At 35.3% G+C, this 26,699-nt stretch overlaps 1 protein-coding gene across 1 annotated transcript in view; it reads right to left on the reverse strand.

Moving 5' to 3' along the window:
- Positions 1–1,111: 1,111 nt before the first annotated feature.
- Positions 1,112–26,699, reverse strand: part of LOC127835789 (uncharacterized) — a 35,029-nt gene continuing 9,441 nt past the window's right edge. The window contains exons 3-6 of the mRNA XM_052362225.1: positions 14,701–14,790; positions 13,084–13,194; positions 11,908–11,997; positions 1,112–1,405 (exon numbers count right to left, since the gene is read on the reverse strand). Of these exons, the coding sequence (XP_052218185.1) occupies positions 1,112–1,405; positions 11,908–11,997; positions 13,084–13,194; positions 14,701–14,790 (585 nt within the window). The remainder of the gene's footprint in view (positions 1,406–11,907; positions 11,998–13,083; positions 13,195–14,700; positions 14,791–26,699) is intronic.

The following is a 26,699-nucleotide window of genomic DNA, read 5'->3' on the forward strand; positions in this document are numbered from 1 at the left end:
TGCTATTACCAACCAGTCACTGCCACATATCACTGCTGTTACCAACCAGTCACTGTCACATATCACTGCTATTACCAACCAGTCACTGCCACATATAACTGCTATTACCAACCAGCCACTGTCACATATCACTGCTTTTACCAACCAGTCATTGCCACATATCACTGCTGTTACCAACCTGCTATTGTCACATATCACTGCTATTACCAACCAGCAACTGTCACATACCACTGCTTCCTCCGACCGGCCACTGCCACATATCACTGCTATTACCAACCAGTCACTGCCACATATCACTGATCTTACCAATCATCCACTGTCACATATCACTGCTATTACCAATCATCCACTTTCACATATAATTGCTATTACAAACCAGTCACTGCCACATATCACTGATGTTACCAATCATCCATTACCACATATCACTGCTATTACCAACCAGCCACTGCCACATATCACTGCTATTACCAACCAGTCACTGCCACATATCACTGCTATTACCAACCAGTCATTGCCACATATCACTGATGTTACCAACCTGCTATTGCCACATATCACTGCTATTACCAACCAGCAACTGTCACATACCACTGCTTCTACCGACCAGCCACTGCCACATATCACTGCTATTACCAATCAGTCACTGTCACATATCACTGCTATTACCAATCATCCACTTTCACATATCACTGCTATTACCAACCAGTCACTGTCACATATCACTGATGTTACCAATCATCCACTGCCACATATCACTGCTATTACCAACCAGCCACTGCCACATATCACTGCTATTACCAACCAGTCACTGACACATATCACTGCTATTACCAACCAGCCACTGCCACATATCACTGCTACTACCGACCAGCCACTGTCACATATCACTGCTATTACCAACCTGCCACTGCCACATATCACTGCTATTACCAACCAGCAACTGCCACATATCACTGCTTATATCAACCAGCCACTGCCACATATCACTGCTATTACCAACCTGCCACTGCCACATATCACTGCTTATATCAACCAGCCACTGACACATATCACTGCTATTACCAACTAGCCGCTGCCACATATCACTGCTGTTATCAAACGTCCACTGCTACATATCAATGCCATTTCCAACCAGCCACTGCCACATATCACTGCTGTTATCAAACGTCCACTGCCACATATCAATGCCATTTCCAACCAGCCACTGCCACATAGTACTGCTGTTATCAAACATTCGCTGCCACATATCAATGCAATTACCAACCATCAACTGACACATATCACTGCTGTCACTAACCAGCAACTGCCACATATCACTGCTATAACCAACCTGCCACTGCCACATATCACTGATTTTACCAACCAGCCACTGCAACATATCACTGCTAGTACCAACCAGCCACTGCCACATATCACTGCTTCTATCAACCAGCCACTGCCACATATCACTGCTGTTATCAACCAGCCACTGCCTCATATCGCTGCAATTACCAACCAGCCATTGCCACAAATCGCTGCTATAAATAACCAGCCACTGCCACATATCACTGCTATTACCAAACAGCCATTGCCACATATCAGTGCTTCTATCAACCATCCACTGACACATATCACTGCAATTACGAACCAGTCAATGCCACTTATCACTGCTAGTACCAAACAGCGACTGCCACATATCAGTGCTTCTATTAACCAGCCACTGCCACATATCACAGCTGATATCAACCAGCCACTGTCAATTACTTCAACCAGCCACTGTCAATTACTTCACTTCACGACATCAACGACAACTGGCCATCAGAGAACGACGTTAACAAAGAGAGCCACAACCATCTCAAGCCCAAAGAATGGTCAATCCTGACTAGAGCAAAACGAAGGTGAAATTGGGGATCGCGTTGCGCTTCCGATACCTGTAGTTGACATAGACAAATGCGATTATAGAAACATTGTTGGTGTTATTGTTGACCAGGATTAAAATGACAGTAAAATCCGGTATAACTATAAATGTTCGGACACTTAAAATTAATTACGTTTTTTCGTTTCCGAAAATGTAGATACGTAAAATATTAAACAATTACAGGTGTCATAAAATTTAGAGACACAAATTTAGTATCCGAAAAGTATAAATACAAATGTATATTGATATAAAATCAATTACTCAATAACGCACAATCGTGTTTCTACTTTGCAATAATTACAACTTCACAGCTTTGCTTAATCTTGCCCTAAATAATATAGAACATAAAAGTACAAACATTAAACATACTGCTTCCTGAATAGGAAAATAACATTTAAAATGCTGTTGGGTGAAGCGATTGTTTTCTACCGGTATACATGGTTATTTACTCGATTAAGGAAATGTTATGGTCAATTGGCCTCAGGCATGCGTCTCCTAGGTGTTGCATGATGGCCAATGACATGTAAGGAAGGGTCAAAGGGCTGGTACAAGCCATACAATAACTCTACGGATACGCCAGCAGCGCAGTACTTCTAAATGGACAGAAAGGGACTTCTCAAGGGCATAAGTGGGCGTCCGCCAAAGATGTCTGCTCTCATCTGTCCTCTTTAACTATTTCATTTATGATGACGAACTCCTCTTTACCGGTAAGGCAACTGTCAACCCGGTTTACATACGCCGGGAACGGGGATTAAGCTTGGGTCACATAGGTGAGAAGCATGTGCAACATGTGGTCTATCTCTAATACGACTGAGGTAGTATGCAAACTACAATTTAGTAAAACAAGACAAGAGGGGGCGTTTTCATGTATAGCATTTTTTGTTAATACCGTGTAAATGGTTTAACAACAATACAAATATTCGACATTTCTTCATTATTTCTAAATGAATGAATGTCTTACGGATATCGTTTACGGCAACCAGTACTTTTGCTTCAAAACAAGTGTTATAAAATGGGTTTCAGCTCCTTTAAAATATCCATAGGTAAACAAATAATATTGTATTAATGTTGTGTTATTTTGGGGCGTTGAATCTGTTGAGTCGCTAAGTTTAATTAGCTACTTGACCTTATATCACATAGTGATAGTATGTGTATGAAGGACTAGTTGCCAGTAAAGTACCCTCCACTCATGAAAATTGAAACTACAGCAAAAAGCCACACATAACACGTAGAACAAAAATGAATATGTAATACGAGGAATGTTTCTAAAGTCACTGTTAAATGCCAACGTTTACATTTGATCTGTAAGTTTGACTTAAACCTGTAAGGTATGGAGACGGATTTAACACGCAACAAGTCATCCGCTAATGGTTTAAATTTTTGCCAAGTAATTTATAATATATATCTGTGTATTGTGAATGTATTGCTGAGAAAAGATCTTTACAGCTGGTTTATGGCCAAATGTTACCTTTATATTGACCTTGACCCTTAAGTGTGGAGACGGGTGTTACTCAATTTTCGAAGAACATCCGGACACAGGCGTACAGTGCGACACGACAGCAAAATCCGTTATACTGAGCAATATTGCTCTAATTATTAACAACACTGACTACAAATAAATAAGACATACGTTGCGTAAGAAAATAAATACGCTTACTTACTTTTAAAATACATTCAACATGCACAAAAGAAAAGAAATGTTAGAATAAAACATGACTGTTATATACTTGGTTTTATTCAATAGCAACTTGTTAATTAAAATTAAACGAATAAAACTGCTGCACAAGTATTACTTGTAAGTTGTCATTTCAACATATTGTTTGTATTGTCATAGAAAACTATAATGTTTAAGTATAAAATACAAATAATAGGCGAAAACATATACATGATTTGTAATTGGGAGTAAAACGTAATCTACAGAAATAGTCATTAACATTAATATAATGTCCCTTTAATACTCATTACTGCCATATTCTACCAAAGTCAGTTATGCTAACCGTGGGATACAATTGTGAAATATGGAATTGTGAATGGCCTTATGTAATTAAGACAATCCAATACTTGTGCAAACAGCATATTATTGATATCATATCAATGTATATTTTATAGTAATATACGATGTAGCGTAACACAAATATTAACAAGCGTACGATTTCATACAAATATACATGTTCATTTTACATATTTTTATCATAAACCTTATAAAAAGCGTAACTCTCAAATTTTGTATCTTAAAGTGATATTATGCGCATTTTTCACTGTTGAATTGAGCTGAAAAGAATTAACAGGTAAAAATAGTTAGTTAAAACGTGGTAACTGACCACTTTTCTATAACTCATCTTGCTATCAGATGTTTATAAAAAATATATATTATAATCGATATTTTACATGACTCACCCAGTCATCTAAGCCGAAAAGATCCGTAAAACAAAATTATGTCATTGTGTCCAATGAACGAATCTGCATAAAAACTACATTTAGACTCACATCGTAGATCGAATCATTTCTGTCGTCAGTTGTCAAAACGAAAGTACGGTTGATATTCAAATGAATTATTTTTCTATTTCCGAGATATTGTTTTAGTTTGTTGATGCTGCATTAACAAATATACGTGTTAATGAAGTGAAAACACCAAAAATAAACAAGGTTTGCGATAGACACCTATCAACATAGCATATACTGTAAGATGCCCACAATATCACCTTAATTAAAATGAATAATTTTAAGACCAACGCATTTACAACAGATATTCAGTACACCGTTAAATGTTATTTCTACCAAAACTGTTCACATATGTACACATTGTATGATATAAACGTTTGCAGTTACAGAATTTCAAAAGAAATTAAAGCTGCATATGCATAAAAGTGCGATCAATAAGAATTCGGAGTACACATTCATATTCTTGATTAAGCAATCTATAACATCACTCGATGCAACGATATTTAAACTCAATAGAACTATTAATCGTACATGAGACAGTTTATATGATAAACTGACAGCAGTTTATGTTACTACAATTCAAAATTAATTGACGGTTACTATTTGATAGTATAATTATCTTGCAATTTATAAATTGCACATTGAATGCTTGCCAATACAAGCTATGCATTCGTCAAGTTTGAAAATGACATTGTAAATGATAAACCATGTCATGGCATGGGACATGTAACAGAACAACACAATTAAGACAAACTCACATTTGTAGACCATTTATCAAAAATCTATGTTTGAAAAGTAGCACTCAGCCTAATTTCATATGCAATGAATTCATTCAAATAGCGCATTTTATATTTTGCACACATATATAAATGTAAAAGGTACACTTTCCCCAAACTAATTAAAATGTGTAACCAATTCAACTAACGCACACAGAGAACTCTAGACACTATAATTTATTTAAGTACATACTTGCTTAAGCAATACTTATAGATAGACAAGCGCATCATTTCAGAACTATTAGTACAGTACTTCTTATTTTGTGCCATGATTGTTGTCTAGTATTTTTTGCGAGATTGTTTTTTGTATATTGTTGTATGTGGCCAAAGCCATTAATATATTTATTCTGCCAATAAACTGAAAAATGTTTAATCAAATAGTACGGAACATTTATTTATAAAAAATCTGACTAGAAGCGACTGCTGAGTTCATGGATATTTGACGAATTCCGAACATTTTTATGATTGAATAAATGTTACTGTTAGCATCAGTCGACTACATGAGGAAGGCTAGACATTACAGTGCTATGTACATAATGCATATATATAGTAACATAAACATTTTATCACACAATTTGAATATCAATAATGATAGCGTGTGTTTTATATGTTCATAATATACACAATTTTTACAATAGTTTCACATAGTAAAACAGACGACGTTCAGGTCAGTGAAGAACATACATTATACATATAAATATATATATTAATGACGAAATTCGAAAAATAATAATGTAAACATTACATTCCACTAGAAAAGAGCTTCTGTATTCAAACCTAATGTATATATCTTTATCATTCTACAACAAGAGAACAATTACAAGTGCAATTCAGCACCTATAACATGTGCGGGAAATATATTACATAAGCGAAATTACGTACTATGCTTGCAATATTCATTTCCCAAAACCCGATACCAATTTTGATTTAATTACATAAGCCTTGTGAAGGTAAAACATAATACCCATTCATGCCATACTGTTTAAATAATTAGTCAAAATAAAACATTGACGTAATTTTACCAAAGAATATTAATACATATTGTACATATTACTAAATTAGGAATCGTTATCAACATCGATAGTTTTGTGATATCTGTATAAATTCAGATGAACAATATTTTCAAAATTTCTACAAACATGTTACAAACAAAACTGAACAAACTATAAACTGTTTATATATATATATATATATATATATATATATATATATATATATATATATATATATATATATATATATATAATTTACAGAATGTTATGTAAAAGACATATTAACTATACAGACATAACAATTTTACACGCGCAACAAATAAAGAAAGCTTATGTTTGAGATATCAACACGGTTCTTGCAGACATGTTGTTGTTGTTAAGCATAAATACATAGGTAAAAGTACATAACGCACCAAAACCTTTTATATGTATTATCCAACAAATATGATGTTAAATTTATCCAAGGACTTTAGGTGTGTGTATTTGTTACCGGCAGACAGCTGTGCAGTAAATTGATTAATATAATACCTCCGCAAATTTACTTTATTAGCACGTTGATCATTTAGAGGATGCTTGATGCTATTGAGACTCAATCTGCCGTTTTAGGCTCAATATCCCTATACTCCTTTAGGATAGATTTCAAAGAGTTAAACACTGCCAATTTCCATCGATATCTTTATTTTGGACATAGCAAGTGGCAATGTATAAGATCGCAATTCAGAAACATATGTATGGGAATCTTTGCAACAGGCAACCTCAGGCGCCTTAAATCTAAAATCCAAACGCGAACCCTTAAATTCAATTGAACATTCCGCTGCATTAAGTGATATGCGTTGCAATATAGAAGACTGGTGTATTGTTCATCAATAACAATAAGTCTTCCACAAAATACAACCTTTGAAATTTAATGAAACATATCTTTGATGGTTAAATGGCATACTGATACGTTCTCAAGGTTCAACAATCAACACATTGCAGAGCCACTCAGATGATCATTCGAATTCATACAATGATATGCATTGCAATGGCGCAGGCAGCTGTGAAGTGCCTCGCTCACTATACGTTCCCCACAATAAAAGCTTTGTAAATGTCTAAAGAATGTACATAATTACTCCTGCTAATAAGGCACAATCTGCCGTTGTCAGGTCCAGGATCCCTATGTTTGTATCAAGTAACACATTAATAACAGTTCAACAATACAATTTTTCATCATAGTGTTCAATCAGGGACATATCAAGTGACAGGCAGCTGTAAAGAACATCGCTCATTAAGTCCACCAAACAATAGCTTTGTTAATTTATTGAGAGTGTAAAGAATCTTTGATGCTAATGATGCAAACTCTGCTGTTTTTAGCGTCAGGATTTATATGTTTGTACCCAGCAAATTTTAAACAGCTCATTACAGCTGTTTACCACAAATACTTAAAATCTGTTCATGTGATGTCACGTGACAATATATGACATCGAAAATCAGATGTATATATTAAGAAACCATTTTCACGTACGTCTCTAAATGGCTGAAATACGACATCCATTAATTCACTCTCTACCGAATGAACTAATGGAGAAAGCGCGATCAAAAAGCTGCACAGCTACTCAGCTAAACATTAAACTGTCTACAGTGATACATGTATGCATTGCAATTTAGCAGGCAGTGGTCAAGTGCCCATATCAAACACAAAACTTAAGCTCTGTTCACTGCCTGAGCGTGTAGAAAATCTTTGATGCTGATGATGAACAGTCGGCTGTTTTCAGGTCCAGGATCCAAATTGTTGAACCACGAACTAACTCAAACCGTTCAGCACTTCCATGTTTAACAATAATTTGAATATAGGACATGTAACGTGACAGTATTTCAGATCGCTATCATATATATGTGTTTGAGAATCGTCTCCATAGTCTTCAGCACATGGCTGTAATAGAATATCCCACAGCTCACACCGTACAGAATGGTGTAATGAAGAAAGAGCGATCAACAAGCTGCAGAGCCACTCAGCTGAACATTCAACTTTTTGCAATGATATGCATTGCAATGTCTCAGGCAGCTGTAAAGTAAATCGCCCACTAAAAGTTCCCCGCAAATGAAGCTTTGTTAAATTCTTGAAAGTGTACAGAATCTTCGACGCATATGAGGCACACTTTACATTGCTCAGGGACATAATTCCTATACCTGTATCACGCAATATTTCAAACAGGTCAACACTTCAATTTTCCACCAAAATTGTCATGTGTGTCATATTAAGTGCCAGTATTTCAGATCGCAAATCAGATACATGTGTTTGGGAATCTCCTCCGCAAGAGTATTCAAATGACTGCAATACAACATCATACATCTCACACTGTACAGATTTATCTAATGAAGAAAGCTGCAAAGCCACTCAGATGATCATTTAACTTTCTGCAATAATATGCATTTCAATGTCTTAGGCAGCTGTACAGTACATCGCTCACTGTAAGTCCCCCACAAAAAAGCTTTGTCAATTTCTTAAGAGTACACATAATCCTTGACGCAGATGAGGCACAATCTTCCGTTCTCAGTACCAGGATCCCTATACTGGTATCACGCAATATTTCAAACAGTTCAACACTGCCATTTTCCACATCAATTGGCATGTGTGTCATATCAAGTGACGGCATTTCAGATCGTAAATCAGATACATGTGTTTGGGAATCTCCTCCGGATGAATATTCCCAAGGCTGCAATACAACATCCAAATAATGACAACGTACAAAATGATCTAATGAAGACAGCGCAATCAACAAGCTGCACAGCCTATCAGCTGAACATTCAACTTTCTGCAATGATATGCATTCCAATGTCTTAGGCAGCTGTACAGTACATCGCTCACTGTAAGTCCCCCACAAAATAAGCTTTTTTAATTTCTTGAGAGTGTACATAATCTTTGATGCTAATGAGACGCAATCTGCCGTTAACAGATTCAAAGTCCCAATATTTGTATCAGGTAAGATTTCAAACAGTTCAACACTGCCATTTTTTACAAAAATTGTCATGTTGGACATATCAAATGACATCATTTCTAATCGCAAATCAGATATTTGTGTTTTTGAATCGTCTCCGCAAGAGAATTCACATGGCTGCAATACAACATCACACAGCTCACACTCTACATAATGTTCTAATGAAGAAAGCGAGATCAACAAGCTGCACAGCCACTCAGCTGAACATTCAACTTCCTGCAATGATATGCATTGTAATGTATCAGGCAGCTGTAAAGTGCATCGCCCACTATAAATCCCCCACAAAACAAGCTTTGTCAATTACTTCAGAGTATGCAGAATCTGTGATGCTTATGATGCACAATCGGTCGATTTTAGCGTCAGTATTCCTATATTTGTACCTCGAAAGATTTCAAACAGTTCATTACTGCCATTTTTACCAATATTGTAGTTTGAGACATATCAAGTAACACCATTTCAGATCTCAAATCAGATACGTGTATTTGGCAATCGCCTCCATACTCATCTTCACATGGCTGCAATACAGCATCCCACAGCTCACACTCTACAGAATGATCTAATGAAGAAAGCGCGATCAACAAACTGCACAGCCAATCAGCTGAACATTCAAATTTGTGCAATGATATGCATTGTTATGTAGCAGGCAGTTGTAAAGTGCATCGCTCACTGTAAGTCCCCCACAAAATAAGCTTTTTTTATTTCTTGAGAGTGTACAGAATCTTTGATGCTAATGAGGCGCAATCTGCCGTAAACAGATTCAAAGTCCCTATATTTGTATCACGTAAAATTTCAAACAGTTCAACACTGCCATTTTGTACAAAAATTGTCATGTTGGACATATCAAATGACACCATTTCTAATCGCAAATCAGAGAAATGTGTTTTTGAATCGTCTCCGCAAGAGAATTTACATGGCTGCAATACAACATCCCACAACTCACACTCTACAGAATGATCTAATGAGGAAAGTGCAATCAACAAGCTGCACAGCCACTCAGCTGAACATTCAACTACCCGCAATGATATGCATTGTAATGTAGCAGGCAGTTGTAAAGTACATCGCTCACTATAAGTACCCCACAAATAAAGTTTTGTCAATTTCTTGAGAGTATACAGAATCTTTGATGCTTAAGATGCTCACACAGCTGTTTTCAGCTTCAAGATTCCTATGTTTGTACCTCGACATATTTCAAACAGTTCAAAACTGCCATTATTCAAATATATTTCAATTAGTGACATGTCACATGAGAGTATTTCAGACCGCAAATCAGATACATGTACATGGGAATCGTATCCAGAGGCGTCTTCACATGACTGCAATACAACATCATACAGCTCACACTGTACAGAATGATCTAATGAAGAAAGCGAGATCAACAAGCTGCACAGCCACTCAGCTGAACATTCAACTTCCTGCAATGATATGCATTGTAATGTATCAGGCAGCTGTAAAGTGCATCGCCCACTATAAGTCCCCCACAAAACAAGCTTTGTCAATTTCTTCAGAGTATGCAGAATCTGTGATGCTAATGATGCACAATCGGTCGATTTTAGCGTCAGTATTCCTATATTTGTACCTCGAAAGATTTCAAACAGTTCACTACTGCCATTTTTTACCAATATTGCAGTTTGAGACATATCAAGTGACGCCATTTCAGATCTCAAATCAGGTACGTGTGTTTGGGAATCGTCACCACACTCTTCTGCACATGGCTGCAATACAACATCCCACAGCTCACACTTTACAGAATGATCTAATGAAGAAAGCGCAATCAACAAGCTGCAGAGCCACTCAGCTGAACATTCAACTGTCTGCAGGGATATGCATTGTAATGTAGCAGGCAGTTGTAAAGTACATCGCTCTCTATAAGTACCCCTCAAATAAAGTTTTGTCAATTTCTTGAGAGTATACAGAATCTGTCAAGCTAAAGATGCACACTCGGCTGTTATCAGATTCAAGATTCCTATATTTGTACCTCGAAATATTTCAAACAGTTCAACACTGCCATTTTTCAAATATATTTCAATTAGTGACATGTCACATGAAAGTATTTCAGACCGCAAATCAGATACATGTACATGGGAATCGTCTCCAGAGCCGTCTTCACATGGCTGCAATACAACATTCCACAGCGCACATTTTACAGAATGATCTAATGAAGAAAGCGCGATCAACAAGCTGCACAGCCACTCAGCTGAACATTCAACTTCCTGCAATGATATGCATTGTAATGTAGCAGGCAGTTGTAAAGTACATCGCTCACTATAAGTACCCCACAAATTAAGTGTTGTCAATTTCTTTAGACTATACAGAATCGTTGATGCTAAAGATGCACACTCGGCTGTTATCAGATTCAAGGTTCCAATAGTTGTACCTCGAAATATTTCAAACAGTTCAACACTGCCATTATTCAAATATATTTCAATTAGTGACATGTCACATGAGAGTATTTCAGACCGCAAATCAGATACATGTACATGGGAATCGTCTCCAGAGGCGTCTTCACATGGCTGCAATACAACATCCCACAGCACAAACTTTACAGAATGATCTAATGAAGAAAGCGCAATTAACAAGCTGTACAGCCATTCAGCTGTACATTCAACTCTCTGCAAGGATATGAATTGTAATGTAGCAGGCAGTTGTAAAGTACATCGCTCACTATAAGTACCCCACAAATAAAGTTTTGTCAATTTCTTGAGAGTATACAGAATCTTTGAGGCTAAAGATGCACACTCGGCTGTTTGCAGCTTCAAGATTCCTATAGTTGTACCTCGAAATATTTCAAACAGTTCAACACTGCCATTTTCCACCAATACCTCAATTTCAGACATGTCATGTAACGGTATTTCAGACCGAGAATCAGATATCCTTGCTTGGGAATCGTCTCCACACTCTTCTGCACATGACTGCAATACAACATCATACAGCTCACACTCTACAGAATGATCTAATGAAGAAAGCGCAATCAACAAGCTGCACAGCCACTCAGCTGAACATTCAACTTGCTGCAATGATATGCATTGTAATGTAGCAGGCAGTTGTAAAGAACATCGCTCATTATAAGTTCCCCATAAAACAAGCTTTGTCAATTTCTTCAGAGTATGCAGAATCTGTGATGATAATGATGCACAATCGGCCGATTTTAGCGTCAGTATTCCTATATTTGTACCTCGAAAGATTTCAAACAGTTTATTACTGCCATTTTGTACCAATATTGTAGTTTGCGACATATCAAGTGACACCATTTCAGATCGCAAATCAGATACATGTGTTTGGGAATCGCCTCCAGACTCATCTTCACATGGTTGCAATACAACATCATACAGCTTACACTCTACAGAATGATCTAATGAAGAAAGCGCAATCAACAAGCTGCACAGCCACTCAGCTGAACATTCAACTTCCTGCAAGGATATGCATTGTAATGTAGCAGGCAGTTGTAAAGTACATCGCTCACTATAACTACCACACAAAGAAAGTTTTGTCAATTTCTTGAGAGTATACAGAATCTTTGATGCTAAAGATGCACACTCGGCTGTTTTCAGATTCAAGATTCCTATATTTGTACCTCGAAATATTTCAAACAGTTCAACACTGCCATTATTCAAATATATTTCAATTAGTGACATGTCACATGAGAGTATTTCAGACCGCATATCAGATACATGTACATGGGAATCGTCTCCAGAGGCGTCTCCACATAACTGCAATACAACATCATATAGCTCACACTTTACAGAATGATCTAATGAAGAAAGCGCAATCAACAAGCTGCACAGCCACTCAGCTGAAAATTCAACTGCCTGCAAGCATATGCGTTGTAATGTAACAGGCAGTTGTAAAGTACATCGCTCACTATAAGTACCCCGCAAATAAAGTTTTGTCAATTTCTTGAGTGTATACAGAATCTTTGAGGCTAAAGATGCACACTCGGCTGTATTGAGCTTCAAGATTCCTATATTTGTACCTCGAAATATTTCAAAAAGTTCAACACTGCCATTTTTCACAAAGAGCTCAATTTCAGACATGTCATGTAACGGTATTTTAGACCGCGAATCAGATATCCTTGCTTGGGAATCGTCTCCACACTCTTCTGCACATGGCTGCAATACAACATCATACAGCTTACACTCTACAGAATGATCTAATGAAGAAAGCGAGATCAAGAAGCTGCAGAGCCACTCAGCTGAACATTCAACTGTCTGCAGGGATATGCATTGTAATGTAGCAGGCAGTTGTAAAGTACATCGCTCACTATAAGTACCCCACAAAGAAAGTTTTGTCAATTTCTTGAGAGTATACATAATCTTTGATGCTAAAGATGCACAGTCGGCTGTTATCAGATTCAAGATTCCTATATTTGTACCTCGAAATATTTCAAACAGTTCAACACTGCCATTATTCAAATATATTTCAATTAGTGACATGTCACATGAGAGTATTTCAGACCGCAAATCAGATACATGTACATGGGAATCGTCTACAGAGGCGTCTTCACATGGCTGCAATACAACATCACAAAGCTCACACTCTACAGAATGATCTAATGAAGAAAGCGCAATCAACAAGCTGCACAGCCACTCATCTGAACATTCAACTGTCTGCAAGGATATGCATTGTAATGTAGCAGGCAGTTGTAAAGTACATCGCTCTCTATAAGTACCCCTCAAATAAAGTTTTGTCAATTTCTTGAGAGTATACAGAATCTGTGAGGCTAAAGATGCACACTCGGCTGTTATCAGATTCAAGATTCCTATATTTGTACCTCGAAATATTTCAAACAGTTCAACACTGCCATTTTTCAAATATATTTCAATTAGTGACATGTCACATGAGAGTATTTCAGACCGCAAATCAGATACATGTACATGGGAATCGTCTTCAGAAGCATCTTCACATGGCTGCAATACAAAATTCAACAGCGCACATTTTACAGAATGATCTAATGAAGAAAGCGCGATCAACAAGCTGCACAGCCACTCAGCTGAACATTCAACTTCCTGCAATGATATGCATTGTAATGTAGCAGGCAGTTGTAAAGTACATCGCTCACTATAAGTACCCCACAAATTAAGTGTTGTCACTTTCTTTAGAGTATACAGAATCGTTGATGCTAAAGATGCACACTCGGCTGTTATCAGATTCAAGATTCCCATAGTTGTACCTCGAAATATTTCAAACAGTTCAACACTGCCATTATTCAAATATATTTCAATTAGTGACATGTCACATGAGAGTATTTCAGACCGCAAATCAGATACATGTACATGGGAATCGTCTCCAGAGGCGTCTTCACATGGCTGCAATACAACATCATATAGCTCACAGTTTACAGAATGATCTAATGAAGAAAGCGCGATCAACAAGCCGCACAGCCACTCAGCTGAACATTCAACTTTCTGCAATGATATGCATTGTAATGTAGCAGGCAGTTGTAAAGTACATCGCTCGCTATAAGTACCCCACAAATAAAGTTTTGTCAATTTCTTAAGAGTATACAGAATCTTTGATGCTAAAGATGCACTCTCAGCTGTATTCAGCTTCAAGATTCCTATATTTGTACCTCGAAATATTTCAAACAGTTCAACACTGCCATTTACCACCAATACCTCAATTTCAGACATGTCATGTAACGGTATTTCAGACCGAGAATCAGATATCCTTGCTTGGGAATCGTCTCCACACTCTTCTGCACATGGCTGCAATACAACATCCCACAGCTCACACTTTACAGGAACGGCCACCGGAAAAACTTTGCGAAACCGAAATTTCGCAAACTTAAGTACCCTTTTTCTTGAAGGTTTGCTTATTTGTGATAAAGTATAAGATAAAAGTCTAACTTGTGATTAATAATTGGTTATTTTTGCTTGTTAAATGCGTTTTCTTCACTATGAACTTTATTAGCAAAGTTGGGGATCCCATGGGATTTTTGTATTTTCCCATGGGATTTTTCATTATCCCATGGGAATTTTGGTTTCTCCCATGGGATTTTTCTCCAGCTTTTTTTATGGGAGAAAAAATCCCATGGGATTTTCAAAAACATAAAACACGTTCGTTTGTGCTTAGTTATCGATTTTAAGCATTGTTAAAGCATTTGTGCTTATTTTCGTTCACTTAACTTTGATAGAAAAAAAATCCCATTTTTTTATGGGAAAAAAAAATCCCATGGGATTTTTTTTCTGATTTTTAGAGATTTATTCATGTAACCTTCAGAAACACTACCTTTTAACAAATGATGAGCATTTCTTGCGATTTCAACGCGTTAAATCGTGTTTAAAAAAAATAAAAAAATCCCATGGGATTTTTTTGTCCCATGGGATTTTTTATCCCATGGGATTTTTTATCCCATGGGATTTTTTATCCCATGGGATTTTTTTCCAATTGGATTTTTTTTAAGGTATAAGTTTCTAAAAGCTATATAATAATAATAATAATAATAATAATAATAATAATAATAATAATAATAATAATAATAATAATAATAATAATAATAATAATAATAATAATCGTGCTCAATATGATGAATTTGTACTTTTAAGCGACTAACATTTTTATTCGAGCCGATCGTCGAGTCCGAATGGTGAGTATAAGAGCAATTTACCAGTACAAATAAATCTCACTTGTTTAGAGAACGCTACCGTACTATAAAATAATCTTGATAATAAGTCATATCATTTTTCGACAGAAAATGAAAACAGTATCCATATTGATGTCAGAAATGTCCCCTGCTATGATAAATATTGACAAAATGAAAAACCTTGACAATAATTCCGTGTCGAATACGCATTAGATTATAGCAATCAAATTCATATAAGCATTGATAAGATAATATGCGAAAATGGGTCTTATGTCAAATACGGCCAGCGTAGCTCCATTCCATAATGTCCGGTATTAAGTCACGTCAAGTTTCGTGGTCGAATTATAGCATAATAATCATTTTCACATTACGCGAATCATATGAGTTTCCCTACATATATTGTGTTAAAATTTATGTTACACTAATGTGCGATGATGAAAAGGGGATTTCGGTAATTCTACATTCGCCCGCCTAGTACCGAAATCCCCATATTTACGCCTTAAAGGGTCAATAGGTCATCGGTATGAATGGTTTTTGACTTCACATGAATGTTAAGGTGCAAAAAAATGATATTAATTTTAATTATTAAGCACTCTTGACAGCATTAAGTTGCCTCTCAGTGGGGATTTCGGTAATTCTACACTAGAACTTAAACGCGCGCCGGTACCGAAATCCTGCTGTACAAAAGTGTCAACAAAATTATTATTGTGTTTTTTTTCATTAGCAACCAGTGACATGTATTATCTCCCATTCGGTTACTTCTTTTGGAAAATAATTAGCGGGGATTTCGGTACTGCTACATTCGTACGCCCAGAGCCGAAATCACCCATGTTTACGCCAATCCCCCATATTACGCCTTAAAGGGTCTATATGTCATTATGTTTGGGTTTTGGCTTTGCATTAATGTTGATTTGTACACAATCATATTAGTGTTAATCATTTAAACACTCTTATCAGAATATTTTTTCCATTATTAAATAGTTTATTAATGTGAAAAATGTGTAAACGAATGTAAAAAAGGTAAAATGTACATTTAAAACATTGGTTACACAAAAGTATATGTAAATATAACATGACATAGTAATAATAAGTCTTCAGAAAGTATTTTCCAAACAAATCTGATGAAACAAATGATATCGTACTACCTTATTTACAATATGCTATACACTTTTGCAATTTAGTTATCAATGTTTAATCAAAGCATAAATCAGCATATGTTGCCTCTTAGCGGGGATTTCGGTAATTCTTAACAAGCACATAAACCCGCGCCGGTACCGAAATCCCCGCTGTACAAACCTTCAAGTGTAAAAAAAATACTGATTTAGGTTTAAATAAAGGGAACAATAGTATTTTTGGCCACCAAAAAGCACTTCCGCGTCAACAAAAAGATTGAAATTATGTCAGAAACCCAGCTTTTCATTGTATATATTGCAATACACCATCGGCCGCCGAGAGCGTAATACTGCGCTTGGCCGCGAAACAATGTAGATTGCATCAAATTAAATGTCAATTTTCGATTTTATTACAAAAATAAACACTGCCTTTTTATAAATATGTCAAGCACGTACACTTAACAAAAAAATCGATATATCTTTATGTAATGTAGAAAAGTAAAGCGCTTTATATATAACAATGTTTTATAATGTCTCTCTGGTTGAGAAAAAAAACTAAACAAAACCATGTAGAACATATAATATGTTTTCATAATTTAAAAAAATACTTAATGATGCACGTGATGTTTTATAATTGATATAAGTTCACGTGTCATTGAACGAGTTAAGGGAGAGATGCGAATTAAATTACACGTAATTAAAAACTGATACTATACTGTCAGCTTGATTTATAAATTGTGTTCCATCGCGCCAATATATTCATTGTTCCATGAAATTGTGTATAAAAGCAAAACGATTGAAATTATGTCAGAAATCCTGCTTTTCACATTAAATGATCTTTAACACTTTATTTATACCAATCAGGAAAATAACAAATACAATAATAGGGGAAGTCTATACTGTGTATTAGAAACTTGTTGTGGTGATCCCTATCTTATCCGCTCAATACACATCCCCCTGGCTACTGTACAGAAAAAATTAGATTTACTTTCAAAATAACTGATTTCATTAATTGCTAACTTGTTGTCTACATTTTAAATTAACAACGATAATGGATCAACATCACCGTTGCACAATTATTAAGTTCACAGTAATCTGTACTTTAAATAGAGCCTAATTAAAGACGGTGCTAATAAAGAACAAAGCGTGAATGTGGATATTAAGAAATTAGATCCTTTTTTGCATGACACTGGCAGTATATCATTTTATCTTATATAAATAAGCGACATTTAAGACATGGATAAAATTAAAATAAGACACATTTGCATCTTTCATTTCTTGAAAAAAAAATAAGCACGCAGTCACATATAAATAAGATACATTGAAGACACAGAAAAAAATAAATAAGACACATTTGCATCTTTCACTAAATTTTCTTAAAACATGTGAAACTGAAGAAAAACATTTATTACTGACACATTATTCTAAAAGTCGACTGACAACTTAAGTTCAAAGAGGGATTTACAATTAAATAAGATCCATTTTCGCATGATGCTGGTTGTAGAGCAAGCAATACATTTCTTTCTGACACATTATTCTAAAAGTCGACAGGCAACATTAATTCAAAGAGGGAACCACAATTAAATAAGATCAATTTTCGCATGATACTGGTTGTATAGCAAGTACATGTAGTCACATATTAATTACATCTTGCATTAGTTGCAATAATTTTGTTAAGTGCGCGTGCTTCTGAACGTTGCGTTAAGCGAGAGTGTTGTCATTTTGTTATTTTTATATTTTGGTATTATGTATGATTATTGCTTGTTTTGAATTTGAAATAAACGCTTTCTGGCAAATAAGCATCGTCTTAATTTTAATACAAATAATGAACATTTGACATACAAAATGTCCAATAACATACCGGCAATAACATTATATATATGTTAATTTCTTTGCATGTTTATACCGAAATTATAGCCGACATCGGCAGTTAGGGAAATTTTGTGACACACTTTAACACATCAAACATGCATGATAGTTCTTTTTTCATATGATATTCCCCTGGTTGCTTACCGGTGTATTGGTGCAGTTGATAACCCCGCCGGGACTACATTAGGTTACTAATACACACGTGTATCGTGTTCAATAAACTCGTCTTAATTTTAATACAAATAATGAACATTTGACATACAAAATGTCCAATAACATATCGGCAATAACATTATATATATGTTAATTTCTTTGCATGTTTATACCGAAATTATAGCCGACATCGGCAGTTAGGGAAATTTTGTGACACACTTTAACAAATCAAACATGCATGATAGTTCTTTTTCCATATGATATTCCCCTGGTTGCTTACCGGTGTATTGGTGCAGTTGATAACCCCGCCGGGACTACAGTAGGGTGCTAATACACACGTGTATCGTGTTCAATACCCGATCCATGCTACAACGTGTAAGAACGGGAATTTCGGTAATTCTACCTTTTTAAGCTTGCGTACCTCTAATGGGCACATATCCAAATATAATTTAATTAATTATTTTCCTAATCAGCATCATTTCACTAAACTACATGCAAATTTGTAGGTAGGCTTTCCATGCTTAAAAAAAAATAAACCGATTTTTTCAAAACCACCCTCACGCTCGGCTTTTGTCCAGTTTATTTTCACCCCTGGGGTATATAAAAGTTCCATAATTCATTCAAATTTCCAAATATGGGCATGCAGTTGGTGTGTACAGATGCAGTAAAGGTGTTTAAAGTTTAAACAAGATGAAATAAGTATTCTTTTACAGACATTTATTTTTTACAAATTTTAATCTATGGAATAGCGCCATGAAATGTAAGTGATTTCAGCCAAGTAAAAATTGGGTCGGTTAAAAACAAAGTGTCATAAAATTCAAAATAGTATCATTTAAGTTATATTTTAAACTAAGTTTTTATAGAAACACTATATACAGCAAAAATACAAAAAAATAGACAAATTTACCGTTTACTTTTTTAAATAAAAATAAAAATGCAACATGCATCATTCGTATTTTCAGCAGTAAATTAATCAATTTAGCCATAACGTTGTTTTAATTTTAAAATTGAAGGATGTGCATACAAATTTCAACATATTTAACAATAAACATAGCTTATGTGCTATATTAAATCAAATTACGTTAGAAAAGAAATAAAACGCGTCGCAAAAAGTATGCGATGTCGGCAGGAATCGAACCTGCGCGGGAAAATCCCAAAATATTTCTAATTCATCGCCTTACCTACTCGGCCACGACAACTTCACATCTGTGTAAACTTAAATTAGATATATATAAGTAAACAGGTAAAAAGGCTCGCTCGATCTTTGAAGAAATCGCGAAATCGTATTTTTCAGATGATAATTGGATCAAAGTCAATATTTATAGTGAAAATAATGTAATCTAAATGAATAAGTTAAACATATATCAAAATTCGAAGCTTGAAACAAATAAAATGCATCTCTCGGAAATAAGCGATCATTGAAGATCGGCAATGGCTTATGTATGAAGTGAAAGGACAGTTGAAAGTTTCCATTTTGCACGTTAATGATTCTGATAATATGGTGACAAAGGCAGCAGTCATATGTAGTATTGTGTTTGACCGGAGAGTAGCGTGATCTGTGTCGGTGTTGGGCGCTCTGAGGGCGCAATCCGGCTACATAGGTACATAGGAACCTCTAGTGGCTATAGTCCATGGATCGGGTTCGGCAGACAGGGAACATGTAAATTTTTATATGTATGTTTTATATCTTAATTACCTAAACGTACATTTATCCTGGTTACTTATTTACTGAGGTTTGAGTTAGTCGCAATAATTGTAGATACGTTGTACTATATTTAGTAAGTATTTGGAGGACGAGTGGCACGGGCACGCGCTTTATTATCACTTATGCAAGGAACGCGTTTTGTTTATATACGTATTTTTGATATTCCGATAGGCTTAAGGGAGGTAACTTATTCAAGTAAAACGCGATATTTTTTGCGATGCCTTTTTATAACTCTTGTTTAATTAATTACATACGAATATACAGCTAAATTTAAGATGATTTTTACCAGAAAAAAAATTTCGGAGAAAGATATATTGAGATTTTGATATTCCATAGAATGCGAGTCTCCATATATATTTTCTATTGCAGGGGAGGTAATTTAAAGAATTTAAAGTCTCCGAATTGGTCTTTGTTGTATCTATTTACGTTTATTTTCAAGCTTATGGCGATTAAATAATTAATTATTATTAGTATGTGCTCACATGGATATTGGTACGGATATATCGTGTTCATATAACTGTTACTTCATCCATTTCATTTATCATTCAGGTCGGGCTACATAAATCTCGTGAAGAGGCCAGTAGGACCTGTAAACAAACTCTCATACAAACACTCTTCACTCATCGTGGCGCTCTCGCATGTCATATATAATACTGTATTCGCTGGTATTTTCGGTTGATATGTTTGATTGCTTAGGACGCAATGAATATAGTGTATTTATATTTAATCGAAGTGAGCTCATTGTTGTTTCTGGCGGTATTCAATTTCTGGTAATAGTTTCGCGATTAAAGGCGTCGGTTCTCGGTTAGGTGTGGAATGTTCTTATTTGTTAATGTGCCAAGTGCTTAAAGGCGGTTTATCGCACTTTATTAGTCGGCGTTTCAAGAGAATGGGTAATAAATGCAAATCAGTAGGTGCTTAGAAGACTTAAGTACGGCAAGAACCACAACTCACTCTGCTAGGAACGATTACCACTGCCTGTCTGCAGCAGACGACAAATGATTCTGCTCTAGCAGTGAATGTATATACCAGCTTGTAAACGCCATTGGCCAGTCTAGTGTTTATCATTAAAATATGCACATATTGGCTGCTTTCATGGAAAACGAGGCTTAATGCACGTCAAATAAGATTAGCCTGTGCACAATGATAAGCATATGCAATGCGAACAAGCTAATCAAGGACGACAACAGCGAACAACTTCAGTGCCTTCAGCGCTTTGATTTATAATATACATTATGTCCTATGTTATATGGCGTATAGCTACTTATATATGTGCGTATAAAATATGTTAACCGTCTTTTTTTTTTAAATAAATGAAATCATACTGAAACTCTCCGAATGAGGATTTACATGTTTTGATGAGCTGTCAAAGATTATTACAAACAACAATTATTATCTTTTTTAATGCAGACACTTTAAAAGACTGTGGGTGCGGACCCAGGATCCTGCGATAAATCAAAAGGAAAGGTACTTTAGGTACTTAAGCTACGTTGAAGAAACTCGGACATTGTTGACAGTCTTCAATAAATACTGTTTTTGAGTGAGGTAAAACTTACAAATGTATTTGTTAGCCAATTGACGTTTATCGTGGTATTTTGAAATTATTTTTAAAATAACTGGACTAAGCATTGGGTTTCGGTAGAAAAGTACTGCAACAATTTCGCTAGATTTGAACACATTTTAACACTCCGCATTATGATATTTTGATTCAATTTTTCATATTTATACCAAGTGAGTTTTCATTTGACCGCCTTGCGGATACAGATCCATTAGCATGTGCTTGTGTATTATAATAACAATTAATGAGTTAATATACTACTTACAGTATCGTTATTTTCATCAACATCATAGTTTTCATCGTTATCATCATCATCATCATCAACATAGTCATCATCTCATCATTATCATCATCATCATCATCATCATCATCATCATCATCATCATCATCATCATCATCATCATCATCATCATCATCATCATCATCATCATCATCATCATCATCATCATCATCATCATCATCATCATCATCATCATCATCATCATCATCATCATCATCATCATCATCATCATCATCATCAACATCATCATCATCATCATCATCATCATCATCATCGTCATCATCATCGTCATCATCATCGTCATCATCATCATCATCATCATCATCATCATCATCATCATCATCATCGTCGTCGTCGTCGTCTTCGTCGTCGTCGCCCTCGTCCTCGTCCTCGTCCTGCTCCTCCGCCTCCACCGCATCATCAGCAGCAGCATCGTCATCAGCAACAGCAGCAGCATTATCGTCACTATCACCAACAACATCGTTATGGTCGCCATCGTCGTGATCATCATCATCAGTGTCATCATCATCATCATCATCGTCATTGTTATCGTCGTTGTTCTTCTCCTCGTCGTCGTCATCGTCATCATCGTCGTCATCGTCATTCTCATCATGAACAATTTCAACAATCGTAAAACCTATCGCTCAGCTCATTTTTGCTGTGAATTCGGATGTTATATCAAATTTTTTTGATTAATAGAGTTTGCTGCATAATGTATTAATAACTAAATAATAATGTTGATAATATTGAAAATAAATGGTTTCAATTTTATTTATCCGTTTAAGATGCAGTATTTGACCAAGTCAATTTGTCGCTAAAAGTATTCATTACACATTCAATCCAAAAAGCGTTACGAGTTGCTATTGAAACTATAATCGCATTCCGATAAAAATGGTGTCTGTATTAGGGCCTGTTTAATTTCTACGCTTCATTGCAATTCATAAAAATATTTTTAAGGGTACCGGTATATCTAGACACACTCTGTTATCCAAACAATCCTTGTGATCATAAACAAATAAACAATGAAATATAAATAAAATTAGATGATAAAAAATGGTATCTTCCTTTTTGCTGTTGCTAGTTATCAACAGAGTAGCAAAACTTTTAAATATAAATTATATTCAATTCATAGCACGCTTAAAGATTTGAAGTTTATCTAAATCTATAAGCACAAACATATTTATGTTTGTTAATACAAAGCTGTAGCAGTTTTCTGATTGCGCTTGAAAAGATGTGATTGTTGTTGTTGCATTAATAGTATCATTTGTTTGTATTTCCAGATTAGGTATTCCACCATACATTTTGTTTTTAATCAGATGTCTTATAATTGGCATTGCAATATTTCAATAACGAGTAATCAACACAATTGACTTTATGTATCTTTAATTGTTTATCCATATTATCATTAACACTTGAGGGAAAAATAAGCTGTGTCATTTTTTATTTTTTATTTTACTTATGGTTCAGACAACTCTGCTTTTACTCTATGCCGTAATAATTATAAGTTTCCGTTCACTTAAAGATATTGTTTTCCGTGTTGGAAAATTTAAATACGAAAAATATTTAGAGACAAGTGTGTTATGTTTGTTTGTCAATTATTTGATTGAAGTAGAAATAATACATCAGTGTACATAATTTTATTGTGTTGTTCCCTTCGTTCTTTACTTTAAAAATACAACTTAACAGCTTTGCAATCAACTGAAATAATATATAAAAAGTAAAAACAATAAACGTTTGGCTTTCTTAATACGATATCATTTCAAACGCTGTTGGAAGGAACCATTGCTTATTAGAGGTTTACAAGGTAATTTACCCAAGTACGCAAATGTAATGGTCGATTGCCCTTAGGCATGATTCTGTTTTATTACTTTAATCCGGTTGTAAAAATGCATGACCGAAGGGTCATCAGATAAGCAAAAACAGGGCAAAAATCTGATAAAATAGCGCTGTTTAGCTGACTGTACGAAAATCCGTATGTCCGAAAATTTAGAATCATGAAAACATAAATATTTTGGCTTAAAAAGGAAATGTAAGAAAATTTAGAATGTAAGAGAAAATACGGTGGTTTTATGGTGTTTAAATCGATTAGAAATAGCAAAACCTAAAGACATTATCTCAAGTGTGATTTTCAAATGATTTTATATGAATGTACACACACGGTAAAACTAGTCTATTAAAATGCAATACCTTCATTGGTTCTCATGTTTTTAATATTTATTAAACATAGGTATTTGTGAACACTTGTTGTTATATAATATTGAAATGTACACGCATACTGAACATAAAATCATTAGCATAACGGCTAAGTTGGTTTTTACTAAGATTGCAATAGTGTTTATTTTATTATTATGAATCTTATGAGGATAATTTTGAAAGTATGACACAGAGTATCTGAAGAAGATATATACATAATCACATATGTTGTTGTTGTTGTGGTTATTGTTTCAATATTTTTATGAGTATCATACATTCAATGACGAATAGCTATTAATTTGTCATACAAACACCATAATTATTATTGGATTGCGGAGATTAAACAAATCGATTCCCTTGTAACTGATATAACTGATACATTTTTTGAGCGACAATTTGAAACTAAATCTAGTATTATTTAAATTTGATTATTTTAATTGCAGACTTTTTTATTAACCCAAATTAATGTGTACGCAACGTTTCTTTTATTTAAATCGCTGAGTACGAAGCATCAAGCTATTTTTTAAATAATTGACAGTGATCTTTAATGTATGTCATAATATATATTGAAATCAATCTTAATTAAAGCTTGAGTGGTTGGTTTGTAATAAGTTTTGTAAATGTTGCTGTAGGATATGTATGCACAATAAATACTAACGCTCTGGCATATTGTGATGGTGATATGATTATATATTGCACAATAAATATGTTCTTGTGATAATATTGAGGCTATAATTAGTTTTTGAATTAAGCTAGCTAATTTCAAATAAGATACAAACACATCCCAATCCTAAAATTATCAGTAAGTTATAGTATTGTTTGCCTCTAGGCGCATAATTAATTGAAGGCCTAGTTTAACTGTTAATCCTCGCCCCATGTGGTGTCCCAGTGGGTACACTGATATTAATACACGATATATTGGTCCACAATTAAATCTTTTATAAAAACATGTCTCTCAGGTGACTGAAAAATGGCTGTGTAGATACAACAAATACTACTACAACGGAGACTAAGATAACACATGTTACAATTAATTTGTCTTCCTTGCGTTCTTCTTATACGACAAACACTTCTAAAACAAAAAAGCAAAAAGCCGCTACTGCTACTGCTTCGGCTACTCTTACTGCTACTGCTACTGCTTACTGCTACTGCTGCCGCTGCCGCTGCCGCTGCCGCTGCCACTGCCGCTGCCGCTGCCACTGCCACTGCCGCTGCCGCTGCCACTGCCACTGCCGCTGCCACTGCCGCTGCCAGTGCTGCTGCTGCTGCTACTGCTAGTGCTACTGCTATTGCTACTGCCACTGCTGCTGCCACTGCCGCTGCCACTGCCGCTGCTGCTGCTACTGATAGTGCTACTGCTACTGCTGCTGCTGCTGCTGCTTCTGCTGCTTCTGCTGCTGTTGCTACTGCTACTGTTACTGCTACTGATACGGCTACTGATACGGCTACTGCTACTTCTACTGCTACTTCTACTGCTAGTGCTACTGCTACTGCTACTGCTACTGCTACTGATTCTGCTACTGCTACTGCTGCTGCTGCTGCTGCTACTGCTGCTGCTGCTACTACTGCTGCTGCTGCTGCTACTGCTACTAATGATAATAATTCTCCTTCTACTTCTCTTTCTACTATTGCTAGCGATGCTTCATAATTTATTTTTAAATGTATCATTTTGTTAAAACAGGAAAGAACTGTTATATATATTTTCTTAAAGGTGTAAAGAATCTAAACTTTTCTGCGATTAAAGTTTTATTTAACTGGATTAGTATAGGCCACATAACAGACGCTATTGTACTGATTTGTACTAAACAACATTTTGTCATAATCAACAGTTTTAACATGCCGCAGTTTCCTTGGAAGTTAACCTTTGATTGGAGTTATGTATAAAACATTTACAAGGTATTTGTTGACAGTTTGTCCTGTCACAATTATATATTAGTTGAGCCAAACGTGTGATAAAGATCCCTTTTGGGGTGGCGATAAATACTATTTATATTGTTCAACAGTGGGAGACTGAGAAAACATATGTTACAATTAATTTGTCTACTTTGCCTGCTTCTTCTTTATATATTTTTCTTGCTAATCGTTTAGTTTTAGTAAAGTAGGTATATCAATTTACATTTTTTGATAGATATTTATTTGGATAGTAATAGTATGTTTTATT

Source organism: Dreissena polymorpha, chromosome 6, assembly GCF_020536995.1.
Source record: "Dreissena polymorpha isolate Duluth1 chromosome 6, UMN_Dpol_1.0, whole genome shotgun sequence".
Taxonomy (NCBI): Eukaryota; Metazoa; Mollusca; class Bivalvia; order Myida; family Dreissenidae; genus Dreissena; species Dreissena polymorpha.